The 21,489-nt window shown below is 27.8% G+C and overlaps 1 protein-coding gene across 1 annotated transcript in view; it reads left to right on the top strand.

Annotated features, from left to right (window-relative positions):
- LOC107455599 (WD repeat-containing protein wds) overlaps nucleotides 1–21,489 on the top strand; it is a 29,376-nt gene that overhangs the window by 6,107 nt on the left and 1,780 nt on the right. The window contains exons 2-12 of the mRNA XM_016073222.3: nucleotides 1,206–1,302; nucleotides 3,347–3,420; nucleotides 7,956–8,045; nucleotides 11,317–11,406; nucleotides 13,589–13,672; nucleotides 15,153–15,208; nucleotides 16,475–16,521; nucleotides 17,718–17,793; nucleotides 17,874–17,907; nucleotides 19,126–19,200; nucleotides 19,623–19,710. Of these exons, the coding sequence (XP_015928708.1) occupies nucleotides 1,206–1,302; nucleotides 3,347–3,420; nucleotides 7,956–8,045; nucleotides 11,317–11,406; nucleotides 13,589–13,672; nucleotides 15,153–15,208; nucleotides 16,475–16,521; nucleotides 17,718–17,793; nucleotides 17,874–17,907; nucleotides 19,126–19,200; nucleotides 19,623–19,710 (811 nt within the window). The remainder of the gene's footprint in view (nucleotides 1–1,205; nucleotides 1,303–3,346; nucleotides 3,421–7,955; nucleotides 8,046–11,316; nucleotides 11,407–13,588; nucleotides 13,673–15,152; nucleotides 15,209–16,474; nucleotides 16,522–17,717; nucleotides 17,794–17,873; nucleotides 17,908–19,125; nucleotides 19,201–19,622; nucleotides 19,711–21,489) is intronic.

Here is a 21,489-nt window from a genome sequence, read left to right as displayed (position 1 = left end):
TCTTGATTGGCCTTATTTTTTAGAGTTAATTTATGAATACGTTTTTCCAGGAAATATTATTCTGAGCATTGAAATTTTAGTTTCAGTGTTGCTATGCTGCTAAAAGATTTTGCTATTTGGCCCCAAGTGTACGGCGTTCAGTCGATTTTTTCTTCTTCTTTTTTTTGCCGAATATTTGGTTTTTGATCAAATCACAATTCATTACCACATTCGACCAAATCATATTCGTTGCGGAAATAAAAACGAAGGAAAAATAACTAGGATTTACGATAAAACTGTACCATAATACCGTATCAAAAAGTGATTATTTAATTGCGTTATTAACAATCACGTGTCGTAATATCATAGTTAAATAACGGGATCATCAAAATCACGAGGAAAAGTATAGAAATAATTAGGAAAAAATATATTTATGCTAAACTCAGCAGGAATAAAGCGCGTCAAATGCATGATTTAAAATTTGCATGTCGTAACAGAATAATTGGAATTTTTCGTAATACGTGGGAACGCATAGCAATAACTGCCGCGAAAAATTTTTGAAAAAAAAAGAAAGAATTTCAAAAAAAAAAAAAAGAAAAAATCACTTAGATTTAAGATGAAATCGTCACAAATAAAGTGCACAAAAAGTGATTATTTAAATTTGCGATCTGAAACTCGCGTCGTAATAAAAATTCGGAATTTTTCAAAATCACGTAGAAAAGCGGAAATAACTGTTTAAAAAAATCATTTATATTTACGATAAATTCAGCTTCAAGAAAGCGCGTTAAACGTACATTTACTAAAGAATCTGAATCTGTTAAAATTGATGGTGTCAAAACGTGATGACTTAAAAGTACGATTAAAAATTCCCATTTTTTAAATTTTTTTAAAATTGTGTTTAGAAGCTCTCGCTCGTGGGCCGCACTGCAGTAGTCGAAGGGCCGCATTTGGTCCGCGGGCCGCAGGTTGTGCACCCCTAGTGTAGACCATGAATCTTGAATCATTAAATATTTCGACACTGAAGAAAATGCTTCATTATAGTAACGAAACAACCGTATGTAACACTAACTGTTTATGTCAAAAATGCACGCAAACTATATTTGTGTTTAAAGTAAAGATTGCACGACTTATAGCAAAGCACAAATCTATATGAACCTATTCTTTTAGCTTAGCTTTTAAATACTAAAAATGAATGAACTGTGATTCTATTTTTTATTATTTTCTAGTCTCCTAATTATACATTGAAATATACCCTTGCTGGTCATTCCAAAGCAATAAGCTCCGTAAAATTTAGTCCAAGCGGTGAATGGCTTGCAAGTTCCTGTAAGTATATTTTTCATGGTTTTTTTTTTATATTTCAGTGTAAAATATTATGTACATTCCTTTGTTACTATACCTTCCTTAGTTATTTAAAAAAAAAATTGCTGCAGTGGTAACTGTTGCTAATAAAGTTCTGCTGCAAATCGCTGTTTGTAGTATTTTTATTTTTTAATAAATTCTTTATGCTGCAAATTTATGAATTATTTGAATATAAAGAAATTATCAATTCTTTAATATTGATATCTAGAATATTAAAATTATTGCGTTATAGAAACACTCTGTTTACCAAATAAATGAAGTGTTTTTTTATTTCATCTAATCTGTAGGACTGGGCTATAAATCGATGTATCCCGACATATTGATTTAATGCATATATCAGCAAGCTGATACAACAACTTTCACTTCAGGCGATGCATCATAAATCTGATTTAAGCCGTAGACTAAAGACTACTAGCCCAAAACGATGTATCGATTTAAGACGCGAAAGGATCTTCTTGCAACTGATACCGACTCGCACTGTGGAAGACGATTTTCGTTATGTTGAAATGGCCTTGATTGATGAGTGGTAGAATCAGAACCATAGTTTTGAGAATATATATTGTGATCTCGTATGTTAGTTTTCGCGCCTCATATTTTTCTTTGTCGCGACTTGATATCGTTTCTCGTAGATTATTTGAGTGAGACTGACTTTGTGATCGCCGTCGTTACCTTGTTCTGAACATAATCTATTATTGAAAAAAATGTATAAAGAAGTGTTTCTTAATTACTTAGATAAATTTTTTTTTAAAACAAAACTTTTATTTTTAAATGCAAAAATTAATTTTGATATTATATGTTTAAGTAATTTTTTACATTATTGAATTTATTACAATCGGAAATCTAGTTTAAGGTGCCCATAAAGCATTAAATTACAAAGTAATTAAATTTGTTAGGCTATTTTTTACTTTATTTTAATTTATGAAAAACTGTTTGGATAAAACTTCTAATAATTTAATGGGTTTTTATTACTGATTTTAAATTTATAAATCTTTAGTTGTTTTATTTTTATAAATAAAATTATAACAAAACTTATTTTTTCTCTTATGGATTTGGACATAAGTCAATCAACTTTGTTTATTCCAAAAAATTAGTAAGGTTTTTGACTTCGTTTTTTTTTTTTTTTTTAAATAATTTAGCACTTTGTTTTATTAAAGAGTGTAATCGTGTTTTTCAATTTTCTTTCAATATTGTCTGTTAAATATACTATTGAGTATCATAATTCTTTTGTTTTTATTTTTAAGAATTAAACCTTACTTTGTTTCTTCGTTCAGAATATGGTAATTATTCCATTTAACTTAATTATTTATGTGAAATAATAATGATAAAAAATAGTGTTTTAAAAGCATTTTTTTTTTAAAATTTTTTTAGCACTTTGTATGTTTTAAGCATACAAATAATTTTTAACGAGCTTATTTTTTAAATTTTCTTTCTATATTGTTAGGTAAATATATTGATAAATTTCAATTTTATTTATTTTTTTATTATTTATTTTTAAATTAAGAAATCTTTCGTTATTTGTGCGATCATTTTTAGAAAATGTAACATTAATATCCTTCTTAAGCAAAACATATAATTATCTTCAAATTCATAAGTTGATTTAAATCAATCTGAGTATGAAGTTTTGATAGAAATCCGACTTTCTGTGCCTTACAAGTAAATGAAATTCAAAAATACTATATTGCGATACATCACTTTATAGCGATACATTGCTATATCGCGATGCAAAACTGACGATGCATCACGATATAAAATTTCTATGTCGCCCAGTCCTGCTAATCTGTTTATTTTTAAATTTTATGATGAAAAATAATTTGTGAACAGAGAATTACAGGATATTTCATCATTTAAGAAAAAATCACTTTTAAAAATTGGAAGAAAAAGGGCATTTTATATTTCTAATTTAGGAAAAAAACTTTCAATTTAAAAAATTTTTACTTATTATTGAAAAGTGTCTTTTAATCATTAACAATTAAGATAATGCATTTAATGTTATTTTCTTTTTTTAAAGCTGCTGACAAACTTATTAAGTTATGGTGTGCGCAAGATGGAAAATTTGAAAAGACTATACCTGGTCATAAGCTAGTAAGTTTTTTTTTTCTGTGGTTTTTTTTTAAGGGAAAATTTTTTTTCATTTACAGAGTCCTAATTTTTTCTTATTTTAAAGCCATTAAGATACATTTCAGTATATTGGTACTAGCATAGTAATGAAATTTAAGTAATCACTCTCAATGTTAGGTACTAGTTGTTATTAATATAATAAAAAATATTGCTCTTTAAATTAGAATACTCTTACTCTTAAGTACTCTTTTAATTAGAATTAGAAAAATAGTCATGTTGCTATGCTCTTAAAGCTTTTATTTCATTATAGTGTTGATGAAGAACTTTTTTACTATGCTATTAAACACTAATCCTAGCGTATCTATAATATGCAAAACATTAATGTGTATGTATATTAATATTCAACCGATGAAATTTCTTTTTTGTCTTGATGTCAAAGAATTGTAAGATTAAGCAAGTGAACAGTTGTAAGCATTAAAAAGAGAACATTTAATGTGGCTTTTAAATATATTTCAAGTCATTTTTAGCATGGGCAACAAAAGTTTAAATATGCTATTAGTTGAGTAGAAATGTCAAGTTTAAAAGGAGTAGCTTGTATAAACAAGTTCATACGACTGCCCTGTATCAAAAATATCGGGAAAAAATTATTATTATTTTTTTTTTTTAAGAGAGATTTGTTTTATAAATTTATTTATTATAATTATTTATTGTAAGTTTTAAGTTTCTTGTGATCATTTCTATTACACATTCTAAAAAAGATGTTTTTATACAAAAATTTGTTGTAATTACAGTGTGTTTGTAAGTGTTGCAACTAGTTGCAATTTTTATTTTTGTCATTTTTTGTTCTGACATTCTATTTTTTGTTTAACTTATTTCATTACTATTTTTTTCCAAATTTTTAGACATGAAGCGCTGCTAGGTCACCAGATTCAAAAATAGTTTTTCTTACTTTTTGCTAATAGTGAGTGTTAGGTTAAGTTAAAAGTTAGAGATCAAAGAATTTCTATTCCCAAGCTTCTTATTAGATTAATTTAGTTTTTTTTTTGAGTTATTATTATTTTTTTTCTTCATTGTGATTGCTTTACATCTAATCAGGGGTTATACTATATTATTTTTTTTACCTTGCTGTCTTTCATGTGAATTTGATTACTTTACTCTTACAGCAGATTATATACCAATTTAAATTTTGGATCAGTTTGTTAATAGTTACAATTTTATAGTCTAAAAATTTATCATGAGGGAAAAGGCATAGTTTTTCTTATTGTCTGTTATTGTTTTTCCTTAGTACTGTATTCTCTTCCACATTACATTTCAACTAACATTAAATTTAAAACAAGTTAATTAACAACAATAAGTTTTTGCAAGATGTAAAGAGACAATGAAATGAAGTGAAATGGCTTCACTGATAACACTAAATGTTGATCTCAATAATTAGCTATAAGATGGAAAATAGGCGGCATGATAGATTATGATCAACAAAAATAAAGATGCATTATTTGAAAGTATGCAGCTGAATTTCCAATGTATTTTTTTTTTTTTTTTAAAGGGATTAAGACAACTTAGTCGGTGGCTATTTGTTTGCAACATAAACATTTCAATTTAAGATTGTAAATGAAAACAAAGTGAAATGATGTTTGTTTTTCACTTTTCTATATTGAACCAGAAATGAAAAAAATGTCTTTTATTTGTCTCTATTTCGAGTATACATTGCTCACTTTAACATAACAAGTACACATTGCTCACATAGTATATATTGCTCACTTAAACATACAAAAAAAAACTTTTTTTTTTCAAAAGCGGAAGGCTAGTAATATTTAACTTGTTACAATCATACATTTATTTTACATTTAATGTTAGCATTTTGAACAGTATCTCATAATATGCTATACTTCTTATATTGAGTAGTATAAAGGAGTAATAATAGTGCTCTATAAAAGAAAAGAAAGATCAGGACAAAATATGTTTTTTTAGGAATATTAAGAAAATTTTGATCTTCACTAAAATTTAAAGAATTTTGATTCTTAAAATGATCGTATGATAAAATGATCATACTGTAATGTTTAATAAAAGACCATTTTAACCAAGTTCCGAATTCTTTCCATACTGCTTTAATGTACGTTTTTAAGATGCTTACAGAAATAACAGAAACAAAAAGAAATTTTTCTGAGGATGGGGAAAATGTTTCGTTTTACAAAACGCAAGAAAATTTTTTTATAGATGGTAAAAATTATTGGAAAAGCAGATTTTCCCCAAGACTGTAAAAACCATGGTAAATATTGGTAATAGCCTCACATGGTAAATACCATGCTAGCCTGACTAGAAAACAGCATGGGTATAAAAATTAACAGCTGGGCTTCAGCAAAGGTTTTTTCTTTAAAGATGGATGAGTTTTCAATGTGGGTGATGTAATAGATTAGACATTCTATTTAAAATTGTCAAAGAAATATCTTCCTAGAAACTATAAAAGAGAAATAATGGCTAGGGAAGAAAAATTAACTAATTCCCTGGGTCCAACAGCATATTTCATTTTACTTGTAACAAAGGTTTATTTATTTGCTTCAATTTTTAATCTAAAAACTTTTTCTAAAAAAAAATTCCATTCAAAGTGGAAAAAAATAAAAGAAAATTTTGTGACTATTCCTAGAAAAATTTTGGCTCATCATTTCAATATTTCTTTTTGGAATAAGGCATAAGCAAATGATCATGATCAGTATTTTCTTATAAAATCAGCAGGAACCTTGGAAAACTGTCGTATAAATGAGAAAGGCGCATGAAAAAGGTGGTGCATAAGTGAGAAGTTACTGCGCTTATTACAAATAGTAACGCGAATATTAAATTTTTTTAACGCAACAATAATATAGCAAACTTTGATTATTTCTCAATAATTACTAAATTAATTTAAAAATAATTGTTATTTGTCTACCAAATATTCAGTATTTGGCCGATTTTTTATTATCAAATATTCGGCCAAATCACTAATTACTACTGACAAAATCCTTTTAAACTGAAATAACGATTTTAAAATCATACAGGGCTAACCTTATTTAGGTTTGTTTAGCTTATTTTATTTATATAATGTTCCAATTTTATAAATAAAAAAAATACCTAACAATAAATAAAATANAGAAATAAAAATATTTTTCTAAATATCTATTACGATAACAAACTTATGAGGTTTTCAAAATGTAGAATAATTAGAATTTATAAAAATTAATTAGTCGTAAGTAATAATAATAATTTCATAAAAAATGGTTTTATACTTTATTGGTTAGATATTTATAAAATGTTTACCTGATTATAAAATGTTTTAGCTATTTTTCTAAAATAAAACGGAAATGTGGTAATTGTTGTTGTTTTTAGTGGAAATTAGCTAATATTGGCAGTTTATGTAACCCAAGATATTAATTGTTTTAAAAGCAGCAACTAATTTTCATGTTACGTCTTGTTTTAAATTTCTTTTCTTATATAAACATGTCTGGCGTACAGCCTAGTAAAAATGTAAACATAACTAGATATTAAAGTTATGTGTTCCAAAATTTCTGTAGTATAAGTTATAGTGTGTTCTTAAAAACTAGTTTACATTTAATTTTCAATGCTTACATTAATTTGTATGAAAATTTTTGAGAAAATAAAAATTACATATAACATATTTTTATCAAATATTTTACACAAAATTTTTAAATTTTATAACCGGGGACGCAAACCGACCGGGGACACGAGGTCCTCGCCGGGGACAATCCCCGGAAATCGGGGACGTCTGGTCACCCTATGCATAAGTGAGAAGTTACTGCGCTTATTACAAATAGTAACACGAATATTATATTTTTTTAACGCAACAATAATATAGCAAACTTTGATTATTTTTCAATAATTACTAAATTAATTTAAAAATAATTGTTATTTGTCTACCAAATATTCAGTATTTGGGTAAAAGGGAAATGGTTAATAATAATAATATAAAAATAATTGTTATTTGTCTACCAAATATTCAGTATTTAGCCGATTTTTTATTATCAAATATTCGGCCAAATCACTAATTACTACTGACAAAATTCTTTTAAACTGAAATAACGATTTTAAAATCATACAGGGCTAACATTATTTAGGTTTGTTTAGCTTATTTTATTTATATAATGTTCCAATTTTATAAATAAAAAAAATACCTAACAATAAATAAAATAGTCATCATTATAAAAAAAAATGCATAATTTTTTGTCCACTTTCATTTTATTTTCTCCTTTTTATCATAGCTCTTAATCAGCGTGAAAATTACTAAAATACCCAGGCAGAGAAGTGAATAAATTTTAATCTAATTTTTATAATGTTATTTAATTTATGGTTAGACATGAGCCATATTGCTGCAAATATCACCAAGCTTTAACTTTTGCTGCTTTGGATAATAAGTTGATTTGCCCCAACATGAGTGATTTTTTTTGTATTTTATGTATTTCTAATTAGAACAAAAGAAGAACAATTTAAGCTTCTTCATACTATTTCAATTCCTAAATATTCTTTATTTAAAAATTGAAATATTATTTTTAATTGGCGCTTATTTTTAGGGTATATCTGATGTAGCATGGTCTATTGATAGCAGGTTACTTGTCAGTGCTTCTGATGATAAAACTTTGAAGATCTGGGAGGTGAACTCTGTAAGTTTTGGGGTTATTTATCTGAAATTTTAAATTTTTTTCATTTTTTGAAATACTTTTAAAAAATTTATTATTTTAAAAAAGTTTACAAAAATACATGGCATGCATATGTTTATGCTTAAAAACTTTTATAATTGTGTATATTTTACATACTTAGTACATATAGTTTAATAAAAATTGAGTATTGTTTTTAATTGAAAGAATTAAGTATAGAGTTTTTTTTTAAAGCTTTTGGTTATAATGGATATTAAATTATTTTCTATGCATTGACTAAAGACTATTGCAATTTTATTGTGCTGAGTTTTCCTGCAGTGATACATTATTATCATTGATATTTATTAATTAAAGTATGTAAATTTTGTCTTTAAAGTTAAAATGTTCTGAAATAAAGATATCTATTGTAGTTAGAGGTACAAATGCACAAAATAAGTCATATACTATTTCTTTAAAATAATAATGCCCATGGCCATAAAAGTTAGGTTTACTTATGCACTTAGTATATTGCTAGGCTATATTTTTGTTTATTTCCAATGCAGCATGCGATACAGACATTATCCTACAGAGATCAAGAGAAAATACAAATACAGAAAGAGATGAAATATACGAAATACAAAAACAAAACATCAAACACAAAAACTAAATCAAGAACTTAAATTGAACAAAAGTTCTCTGGCCTCCCAGTATCGGAAGTAGATGCAGTTCTTTGTGAGAACTGAACAGTGGAGAAGATGTTCAGCATTCATCGTCGCACTACTGCGGCAGAGGGGGCAGGCAGGATTATCCTCTATTTTAAGACGGAAAAGATGAGCGTATAAGCAATTGTGCTTGGTAGCAAGACGAAAGGCAGCTACAGCACTGCTTCTTGGGCAATCGGGGAGATTAAGGATGTCATTTCCCCACGATTTTTCTTTTGTCTGTTCTTTCAGCAATGATATATGTGTTGTCTTAATTGCATGATTAATCATTAATGAAGTGGACTTTAATCTAACCAAGTTATTTGGGGCTTGATTGACAAACAACTTTTTTTGGCAAGTGCATCAGCTTTTTCGTTGCCGGGAATACCACAGTGGGATGGGATCCATTGTGAGGCAATCGTTTTATATTTTTTACCTATCTCTGTCATTAAAGATTTACATTTCACAATGGACAAAGAGCTAGGGACTTGAGAGTAGTTGGCAATGACCAGAATTGCAGCTTGGGAATCCGAGAAGATGACAGCTTAATCGAAAAGAGAAGGACGAGAGAAAAATTGAGTGCTAGGCTATATAGGCTCAATGATTTACAGACTACAAAACTAACAGGAGAAGTGGCGTAGTTCTTCGCATATTTAAGTTATAAAAACAAAGTAAATTAATTTAAATCAAAACAATTTAAATTTTTAGATTTGATTTTAATAATAAAGTCTCTTTGTTTGGACAATTCATTTTCCAATATTTTATTGAGTTTTGTAATTTTTGAAGAAAAAGCTTTGTTTTTGTGAAAAAACTGCTATATGCAGAAAAATTTGAGTGAACATTTTTCAATATGTTTAAATATGCTGACAAGTTTCTATTATAATATGTTAACTCAGTAGTTTTTTTTTCTTTCTTTTAATTAGGTAAAATACCTGTGTTTTTTTTCTTTGAAAAACTTTAATTACCCTTATAAAGCAATTTTTTTTGGAATAAAGTAAAGTGTACTAAAATTATTATTTACAGTTATATAAATAAGGCTAAAATATTAAGGGGTGAAAGGATGACTTAAAACCAAGAAAAATGTCCTATAAAGGAAAATAATAATTTTTGAAAAAAATGCATTTTTCAGCATCCTAGGCCTGGTTATAAGGAAACAACGGAATTATTTTTAGTATTTAATATTATAAAAAATAGAGCTTTAGACTTTTACTAAAGTTAACATGAAAGTAATTTTAGTTTTGTATTGTATTATAAAGATAATGAGTTTTTGAATGATCCTTATCATATGACAATTATTTAAGCCCAACCACGCCCAAACATGCAATAGAGCTTAACCAATAAAGTTAAACATAAACAAATTTTTGACATTAAAATACTGTCTGTACATTGTTAAATTATTCACATTAATGTTTTATCATTCATCAAATACCCATTTGTAAGTACTTCCATGTATTTTTCTATACAAAAGATTTTGAAATTTTATTGCCCAATGCAGTAACCTTTGTTATTCCATTTCACTGAATTTTCTAGTTTAGGAAGATCTAGTTTAATTTTTTGTTCTTTTTATATTATTGCACTCCAAGAAGGCATGGTATTCTCATTAATTTATTGTCTCTTTATTCACAGGATTTGGATTATCTTCCAGGGGTCTGTTTAGAAGAAATTTGGGTCTGTTAATGAACCCTTCACAAAATATTTTAACTTAAAATCGGACCCTTCACAAAATGATTTTTCTTTTAATCGGACCCTTCACAAATTTTTTTATCTTCTTTATTATTTTGTTAATTGAATAAATCCTTCCCAGAGCAGAAAACATGAAAGATGGATGTAAACGAATTAAGTTTTGTCTTCGGCAGATGATTCTTCAATTATTCATCCGAAATGAATATTCTGCGTTCAGCAGTATAGGCTAAATACCATATATTTGTATGAAGCAACAATTGCTGTTTATTTTTGAAAATTAAATTTTTTTAATTATAATTTTGCAATGCTGAGCATAATCTTGTATCTATTTACAATTTAAAAATGCCTTGAAAAAGTTTTTTGCAATAACCAAGACCCTATTTGCACAAATTCATAAAAGCAGGACCCTGGTTGAAAGAATGAGTAATTTTTTCGCGAAAACAAAACCTTTCACAAAATGTCTGGACAGACCCCTATCTTCGAACTATTTTCTTGTCATTTTGCAATTGATATATTTTACTAATTATTTTATCAGTTATGTATTATCAATTTTGAAGCTTCAAAATAATAAAAAATTGTTATTATTTGAAAAATTTAAAACAAGAAATTCACTTTTTAAACTATTTTTACACAAATTGTAGATTTCCTAAAAAAAATTATATTTGTTAAAAAATATTAATTTGTGTTTATACAGTTATTTATTATTTGTGGTTATACTCCATGAGCGATTTTAGAAGGGTGGCCCACTTCTGTCTACCCTTTGATGCACCCTTTTTGTAAGCCACCATCCCTTAAAAACCCTGCCTTTTTATTCATATCCATTTTAGAAAAAAATTAATTCACTGTTTAAATAATAATTGTTCACTGGTGTTATTATTACCTTATGTATTAACTAAAACTTTTTTCTTTGATAGGGCAAATGTGTAAAGACCCTAAAAGGTCACAGCAATTATGTTTTCTGCTGCAACTTCAATCCTCAATCTAATTTAGTGGTATCAGGTTCTGTAAGTACATGTCAATTTTTGTAAAAATTAAAATTTGTGTTTTGTTATTTAGTTTTAATTAAATTGTTTTATATTGAAAAAAAGAGCAAATTTGTGAATAATAATTCTCACTTTAATTCACTATTTGTTCTTTTAATATTATTATAACAGCATAAACTGAGTAATCGTGCATCAAAGGTGGTAAATTAAGCAAATAAAGAAATTGCTCTAATTATAATGTTAAACCACTTTTGCATTCTGTCAAGTCTGACCCATTTTTCAGAAACAAATACCTTAATTAAAAATGACATTAAGATTTCTGTTTATTATTTCGATTAGACTCTGATGATAAATTAATGTTTGTTAGACTTCTCTAATGGTCTTTTTTTCCTGCTAATTCATATTTTGCAGAAATAATTACTGCCATGGAATATAGTTATTGAAATATCTATTTTAGATGCTAACTATACACTACAATGTACTGTTAGGTTTACAAAGTCTTGATTGTAAAGCCCACTTTTAGTAAGCCTATATTATCTTAAACCTAAGTAATATATTTTCCTGAAAACTGCAAAAATGTACTCTTGAGCTTATTATTGTACTGTATGTACAAAGTTAATCAATTTTATAAATTAATTTATTAAAAAGACTAGTAGAGAGATCTAAGGTTTAAAGACTTGAAAGTACCTATTTATTTGTTATAAGTTTGAGCAACTGATTGATCACACTGGGAACAAATTTCAGTTTATTTTCTGGTTCATAAGATTTTTTAACAGACCTTAGATATTTTCACATTATAAATCTACCATTCATTTCTCTCTCCATGCTACAATTTTAAAAATGCTTTATATTACAGAGTATACATTCCAATAATAAAGAATTAGTCAGTATGTCTCAAACACTGCTAAAAAAAATTTTTTTTTTGTCTGTTTATAAATATGCATTGAAAGGAAAAAAGAAATTTCTATGCTGTGTGTATAATTCATTCTATAATAAATTCTATGTTTAATAAATTTATATAAATTCTATTATGTATATGCAGATACTTCAACCACTGCAGATTATCCGTATTTTCTATGCAAATTTGCCTTTTACCACAAACTACAGGAATTATAATCCATTCTGCAAAGAAGTCATATTTTGATGGTTTTTTGTGGCTGTGGTTTTTTTTTTGTTTTTCAAACCATTTCCCCACTTTTTTTTTTTTTTTTTTTTTTAAATTNAATCTTTTTTTTTTTTTTTTTTTCAAATTTCAATATAATGCACTGTGTAAAACAAAATAATCTTTTCAACCCTAAATCTAATAGCTCTATTTATTGTTCTTAAAACCGTTTCTTCAAGGATTGTCAAGTTCTGATGTACCTAATACATTCGATTTATTTATAGCTTATCATTTTTTGATGCGACAATTCCATCGTAAGTCTACATTGTTTTTTTCAGCAGCCGTTCTCAATTCTTACATGGTTTTTCAAATTCTAATATTTTTAATGTCATAATATTTTAACATGCAAATTTTAAAATTAAATTATCGGTTTCGCAACGATCCTTTCAGATAACCAAGGGATTTTCAAATCATTTTTAGTTTATTTCCACATGCTCTTTTAAATATCTAAAATTCTTGTAAGTTATTACAACATATAAATTTTGGGTTTGAATAATTACTTTTGACACACTCGATTCATGATGATTCTATTATCAATCAACATTGTCTCTCTATCGTTTACTGGCAATTATTAATTGTTTTCTTCGTCATATTTTAAATTTCGTCATTTTTTATGCTATGTTGTTACACATGCGAATTCTGAACTTGAATATTATTTACACTGTTATGTCGTGAATTCATGTTGATATCAGATTATTTCTTTACAGTTGTTATGAAAGTGAGTCATTTTTATGTGTTTATTACAGTTATTTATAATGTTATGGTCCATTTCCTTCTAGTTTTAGAATTTTGAAATTTTGTATACATTATTACAACAAACCAATATCCTAAAATGAGAAAAATCCTAATTTCTTAATTTTTATCGCTAATTGTTTAATGACTTAAGTTTGCTAATACCCATTTTATTGTAAAACTATTGAAATTACTGGAAAATTACTTAAAACTTTCATAATTAGTTGCTACCGAAAACTCTGACCAGAGGTTGGATGGAGTCTCTGTATATGTCTGAATCAATGTGTAATAATGAATTTTTCACACTAGTTTGATGAAAGTGTACGTATTTGGGATGTAAAAACAGGAAAATGTTTGAAGACCCTTCCTGCGCACTCAGATCCAGTCTCTGCTGTAAGTAATATTTTATACTTATCAATATGCAATCACTTAGCATTCTAAATTCTATTGGAATATTCGTCTAGAAATTATCCTTAAAATCATCTGAAGAGAACATTATAAGAAACCCTTTAGAGTACCTGAAACTACATTAGTAATTTGAAGTATAAGGAGATGACTTCTCATAATGTAATGACTTCTATAAGTAAATGACTTCTGATACACAAAAAATTAGCTAAGACGTTTTAAATGTTGGTAAAAAAATTTCAACAAATTATGATAAGATTACTTCCCTTCTCCATAACATCAACTAATTCCTTTCTTGTACAGTGAAACCTACAGCGAAGACCACCTCCATGTAGTAACCTCTTCTTTTTACGACCACTTGGGAGACACAGAAATTTTGTTTTTTTTTTCATATACTTTTTGTTGAAGAAAACCTTTAGCAGAGACCATCAAAACCTCTCTCATCGAGTGGATAAACTTCTGCACGTGAAAAAGGTTTAGTAGGGAAATACCAAAGAAATATCTACACAAAAAATATTAACAAAACAAAATATTTGCGTGCGGCTCTTATTTAGAGAACTCTTTTTGACGATCTCTGAAAGAGATCTACAACCTTATGTTGCAGTAGAGCTGAAAGTTAAATTAAAAAAAGAAGTTATTTTAGAAAAAAAGAAGCATCTCAAACAAACACACCTCTTTTCATTTTTTAAAGCTAACTGATTTATATGATATAAAATTAAATGTAAACTTAAACAAAAAACATAATTGTTAATTTATTTAAAATAGTTCTATCTATTAGTAAATTTATTTTACATATATAGTGGGAATAATTTTTTTTGACACTCAATATTTACGATCTAGTTTTCATAATGTCAATACAAGTGGCATTTCCACACCAAGACCAACCTTCATTAGCGACCATTTTACTGTGGAACAGAGAGTGGTCACTCCCGAAATGTGTCACTGTATATAAAGTTATACTTTATGCACACAAAAAATAATTCATTTAGTGTGTAAATTAAAGATTCCTTTGGTTTTCTTTGTTTTGCCAAAATTGACCAGAAAAGAAATTAAAATAACTTTTTTTTTTTAATCTATTCACATAAGTATTAACTCCAATATATTACTCAAACTGTTAAGGACTTTCCTATATAAGAAAGTTTTTATTATTAATTTTTGTTCTCTATTTATCCATTACTTTATATCTGATACAATTGCATTTTACTAGATTGCTAATTCTTAAAAGGAACTATTATTTAGAAAATCTTGCCCTATAGGATGTAAATTAATTAGGGCTATTTTAATTTCTCTCCTCTGAACAAGATTTTTTTTTATTAACTTTTTTTCATTGTTGTAGTTCTAATGAACGGATATTGTTCGAGTGTCATTATTAACGGCTTGTAGATTCGATTTATGAGAGGGATTATTGTCGATAAAATAATTAGTTTTTATCATGAGTGTGTGTGAAGTAATACATTTACTATTTTAGGTACACTTCAATCGTGATGGGTCTTTAATAGTCTCTAGTAGCTATGATGGTCTTTGGTAAGTTGAATTCTTAATCTAGAAATAATTTTATAAAAATACAATTTTAATTCTTCCTCACCTCCTCTTATTTATTATCATCAATAGAAAAGCTTTAAATGTGTTTATTTTTTTATTGATTGTTGTAAAATGATAAATCTTTAAATTGGTTTTCTTGTGGTATAATTGTATACATACAACTGAAATAAAGCATTTAATGAGTAAGATCTTTATATATTTCTATTACATTGTTCTATAAATTAAGTCTCTGTTGACAACACTTAACATTTTTCTCAAAGCAGGCACTCTATAGTTGAAAGATACTGATTTTATTTTTTTATATTATCTTACTTAGAATTTATATGGCAAGTTTTATGTGATAATGAGTAAATTTTTATGTAACTAACTTTAAAAACTGAGATCATGAAAATATGCTTAATAGATTCGAAAGAAAAAACAGAATATGTTTACTACCAAAAATAGCAGTTGGTGCTTCTTCCACGGGAAAAACGTATATTCCCTCCTGCTTTTGTGACATGATGAGAGGAAAACCTCCCATGGTTAACCTGGCAATATACAGGATTCTAACGCATGACCCACCTACCACTGAGGATAATTTATGTCAGCACGGTTATCCCGTGAACAGAATTTTCGCTAGGATTCAAACACGAGTCCTTATTGGGAGGCAAATGGTCTGACCCACTGCGGCTCTAACGTGTTATTATTTCATATTATAACAGTTGTTGAACAGCCGACCCATTTTTGGATTTGCAATTACTAATGTTCAACTCCATAGCTTTGAAATTTTGAGCCCAATCCAGAAGACAAGGGAACTCGATCAAGTATTGGGGAAAATTTTGCCTTCGTGGAGCACTTTTTGATGGAACTAACCCGAATTTGCGTTACGTGGTGAGGAAAATCGTCAAAATCTCCCACAGTTAGCCTGATGGCAAGGGGACTGTAAGCCATGATTCTGTCTACAACTGAGTATATTTTACGTCAGCACTATACTCGGTGCGAGCCAGATTCGTATCGACTAGCCATTGCTGGGAATCGAGCCTGGTTCACCTCATTGAAAGGCGAACACTCTATCCCCTGAGCCATTGGCATGTTATTATTTTATAACCGGCGTTGAACAGCCGAAGAAATTTTTGGGTTTGCGACTACTTGTGTTTAACGCCGTAGCATTCTGCTGCGTTTATTGTATCTGATGATTATGTAATGTTCTCTTTAATTATTACAGTTTCTCCTCGAACACATACTAATCTAAATTTTATTTGTTAATAGTCGAATATGGGATACAGCCTCTGGACAATGTTTGAAAACATTAATAGGTAAGATGAATAATTTTTTAGTTCCATTTATTAGCCAATCGAGTAATACAATAAAAATTTGATCCATTGATTCCATATCTGTAGTTTTCCCCTATGTATGGTCTTATCTTAATAGTCCCATCACAAATGTTATTCTGATATTGTTAGTAATATCCGTTAAGATAGTTTTTGAAGCTACCCGTACAAATTCTACCTAAATTTTTTAAAAAATAAATAAATATTAAAGTTTATTTTGAAGTGAAAAATAGCAGTCAATTCCTGGTGCTAATGGTAAATAAGAAAATAGGGATTTGTAACAGTTAGGGAAAATTGCATCTAACATTAAGTTTGATTTTCATGAATCAGTTGAAAAAATGTTGAAACTTTAGTTGTTGCCAGTTCAACAAATAGTTAAAGCTGAAGAAGTGCATAGTGATACCAATGAACTGAGTGAAATGACACCACAATCATTGCAAAGGGCCTCAAAGTCTTTTAAATAATGATGAACTTTCTGTATTTACTCGAACTTATAGAAAATGAACAGCAATGTGTTATCAATGTTGAAAATTTATTGTTGGCATTGAAAAGAAAAAAGTGTGTTTAAACCAAAATTTCCAAACGTTTGAAATAAATGAATGTCAATTTTTTCTTTTGAATTGTAAATATTTTTATTGTAAATTCATAATTTTTTTTAGAATTGGTATTACAATTTATTAATTTTCAAATCCATCACTTTGAAACCGACTGAGGACTGAAAGCTCTTATTCGTTATCATATGTCTGACTTGAGTATCTATTCTAATAGGAAAATTATTTCTCTGTAGCTATATCTGGAATTAAGTATTTACATCGAACTTCTTTATTTATTCTTTTTTATCTTTCTTAATATTTAAATAAATATCCTTGTAAATAGTTATTGTCCATTATTTTATTATTTCTACATCTTTGAAAATATTCTAAAAGCAATTTACGGTGTTAAACTTCGTTACTAGGGTACCCTTCTCATAAACGGACAACTCTCATAAATGGACAATTATAAGATTTCTACATTATTTCAATACTTTATTTGTATCTATTGAAATAATATCTCAATTGATTATCTTTATTTAAATTTGAAGAATTTTAATATTGTGCCTCTCTTCAGGCACTTTTATTTTTGTAAGTAAAATAGAAGGGAAAAAAATCTCTTTACTTATATATTATGTAACTATTTTTCAGATGATGATAATCCTCCGGTGTCTTTCGTTAAATTTTCACCAAATGGCAAATACATATTAGCTGCTACTTTAGACAAGTATGAACATTAAAAGTCACTTTTAATTTTAAATATTAATAAAATTTAAGTATTTAGTATTGATCATGATTCTTTTTCAGCACACTAAAGCTATGGGATTACAGCAAAGGAAAAGTAAGTGAAATTTTGTATTGAAATTTAATAATTCATGTATATTAAAGTAGTATTCTTTTTAAACTACTATTACCTGTTATAGATCGATTTCTGCATTTTTTATTTTCGAAACATAATATTCAGGAACTAAGTATTAATATCATAAGGCTTGATACCATTAAGATATATTTATTATTGCCCAATAAGGTGCTCAATGATTATTTTAGCTTGCTTCCTACTTTTAGTTTATATTATATGAATGTAAAACAAAATTGTATGTAAGATCTACTGGGGTTTAAATATGATACACTATTTTAAGCATTTTTAAATAACAATTTTATAGTGCTTATTTTGTAAGAAATATATCATTCTAAATTTTCAAGATTTTTGATATAATAAATAAATAAAGTAAATCATTCTGATAGTTTACCTTTTTAATAAACATCAATTTAATGTCAGTGAGTTTTAATTTTTCAAATTCTTTTCCACAGAATTTTGGACATAAATAGCCTTGAATATCACGGTTTAATCTTTCATATATTTTTTTAACTAAGTGTGAATATTGATAAAGAAACAGAAATAATCCTTCTTAAGATTATGTGAACGATTTTTGAAGCTTTTAAGATGCTGATAGTCAGAAATAATGTTTCCGAAGTGATAAGTAACATTCAGCCAATCAAAACTCTCATATATTAACTCTAAATGAAAAAAAAATCCTAATACTCAAAATAGAGTCATGGTGACTCAGAGGATCGAGCATTCACCTACCAATGAGGTGAACCAGATTCAAATACCAGGAATGGCTGGTCGATACGAATTGTGCTCCAGGCTTGTATGGACCAAAGTGCTGAGGTAAAATATATCCAGTGTAGATGGATCATGGGTTAAGAGTCTAGCCTTGCCATTAGGCTATCCGTGGTAGGTTTTCGTGGCTTTCCTCTTCTTGCAACGCAAATGCGCGTTAGTCCCATTGAAAAGTCCTCCACAAAGGCTCATTTCTTCCAATTTTTGATCCAGGAGTTCCCTTATCTTCTGGATCAGGGTCAAAATTACAAGGCTACAGAGTTGAACATTGAGAGTCGTAAACCCAAAAAGTAGATTGGCTGTTCAACGAAGGTTATGAAATAATTAACGAATCTTCCAGAAGAGGTTAACATAATTTGGCTGTATTTCATAATTTTGTCAGTTTATCATAGCTGTGTATATGTTACTCATCTTAATCTAATTTTTTTCTTATAGTGTCTGAAAACTTACACTGGCCATAAAAATGAGAAGTATTGCATTTTTGCCAATTTCTCTGTCACAGGAGGAAAAGTGAGTTCTATTTATTATTATTTTTCTTCATTTATAGTACTTTCTTTTTCTTTCAAAAGAACAAAACAGGTGAAAGTTGTAGAAAAATTGAGTAACATATTTATTTTTAATATTCTATTGCATAAAAAAATACAACTTAGTCATGAAATAAAGTCTTTGTCCATATTTTTTTCCCCAAAATGTTTGAAAATAAAGTTTAAAAAAAAGTATTTTTTTATTATAAATAAAAATGTATATTTGTTTGCACATTTGAAAATAACAACAGCTAATAGTATATGAAATTAAAACAGGCTATAAAAAATAAATTAACATAATCAAGATAAAAAATTAAAAAAACTTAATGAAAAAAATTAACACAAAAAGTGAAAAAATTTTGATGTTTATTATTTTCTCTTATGAACTTATTTAATTTTCTTTCTTAGTGGATTGTATCTGGATCTGAAGACCATATGGTATATATTTGGAACTTACAAACTAAAGAAATTGTTCAAAAATTAGAAGGGCACACAGGTAAATGAGCTGCTTTGTATAATTTCTGACAATTTTTAATTTGGATACTTTTAGCTCTGATTCCTTTGCACCATATCTTTAGTTTTACAAATTCAGTTTCTTATGTTTTGATCAGTTAGTCTTACCTCTGTTTTGTTTCTGAGTTTGTGTACACATTATCACATAGAAAAAATATTTAGTTGGATAAGCTCTTTAGTTAAAGTACTTGATTAAAAATTTGAACTTTCAGCAGTGTCAAAATAGCATGAAAAATGTTTTGATTGGCTGTTTTGATTTCTTTTAAAAGGTTTAGTTAGACTGATGTTCACAGGGTGCGTGGCATTTTTAAAAAGTGCTTAATTTCCCCTTTTTCAAAATGAGATTTTTCCTTTATTGGGCTGATTTTTGCTTTCAACTATGCAAAAAGACACAGTTCACATTGCTCTATTCAACGTTTTACAATTAATTAAACCCCAATCTATTTCGGAGTATTGTCAGTCCGTAATGTGTGAAAACGCCATTCGTTTTATACAATTAAAAATTTCATGATTTTTGACAATTGTCAAAAACAATGCCAAAAGTTTTTTTTTTTTTTTGATTNTTTTTTGACATGATGGTTCAAACAACAAAAAACAGTCAATTGTCAAAAACTTTCCAACCCTACCTAATTAATGATATTTTTTTAAAGTGCTTAAAAATATTTTTTGAGTGCTTGAAAAGTGCTTATTTTTTTTTTAAATAATTTGGCTATGCACCCTGTGTTCAAATTAAAAGAATTTTCAGATTTTGCCAATTATCTTCAAACTAGAGAATTGATTTAATTAAAATTTAGCATGAAGTAATTGCAAATTTAGCTGTTATGCAAACCAATGATCAATATAAGTATGAACCACTGATTACAGAATCAAACTATAAAAAATAGGTTAATACAGAATATATTTCTCTCCTATTCATCAAGGCTTACAATAACTATAAAAAAAGTAAACAGAAGGTTTCTAGACCTCATACCAAGTGTTTTTTCAAGACATGGAGAGTTGTGTAGACATCCAACATAATCTTAGCTTAGCCTAGAACATTTAATCATAATTGCGGTAATGGTCAATTTCTGAGGCGTTGGAGGGTAGTTGGCAGGTCTCTGGCTTTCTCCAATTTGAACTTATTCCAACGTTCTAGAAATCAGCCATTATTGCAGCAGACGTTCTATAAGCGGGGCAAAAGCATTGATATGAGGTATTGAGATAATGTCTTGCACAAGGTTGGCAAGGTTTAGGACAGAATGGATTAATCCACAGTTTAAACCGTCCTGTCCAAAACCCTTTTACTCAAATTATGTCACAATTTTATCTGAACAATATTTAAGAGGTAAAATAAACATAGAACTAATAACATATTGATTATTAAATCTACTACAGAATATTTGTTTTTAAAAGTATAATGTTTTATTAATATTGTTTGACTCTTCAATGTAAACATTAAACAAAGGAAGATTAATCAGTAATCAAGTTCAATTGGTCCTCTCATTCAATAGTTCATAACTGAAGATGGACCTTGCCATACAGGTTAAGCTATTAGGGACTAAGTGCTTGGTTAGTCAAAAACAGGTTTATTTACCTATAGTACTATTCAAGAATACTGTTATTTCATTCATGTTCAATTCTTTTAGCATAGTGGTGATACATCACCAGTGTCAGTAACTGAAACTGATGTTATGCCCTTCAAAACTGTTAATACATTTTTCAGTTATTTTGTATTTTCAATTTAAACTAATATATTTATATTTAAAAACAATTTTTTTTAAAA

This window comes from Parasteatoda tepidariorum, chromosome 4, assembly GCF_043381705.1.
Source record: "Parasteatoda tepidariorum isolate YZ-2023 chromosome 4, CAS_Ptep_4.0, whole genome shotgun sequence".
NCBI lineage: Eukaryota > Metazoa > Arthropoda > Arachnida > Araneae > Theridiidae > Parasteatoda > Parasteatoda tepidariorum.
The sequence above is the reverse complement of the archived record's forward strand: the minus strand, read 5'-3'. Positions and strand labels throughout refer to the sequence as shown.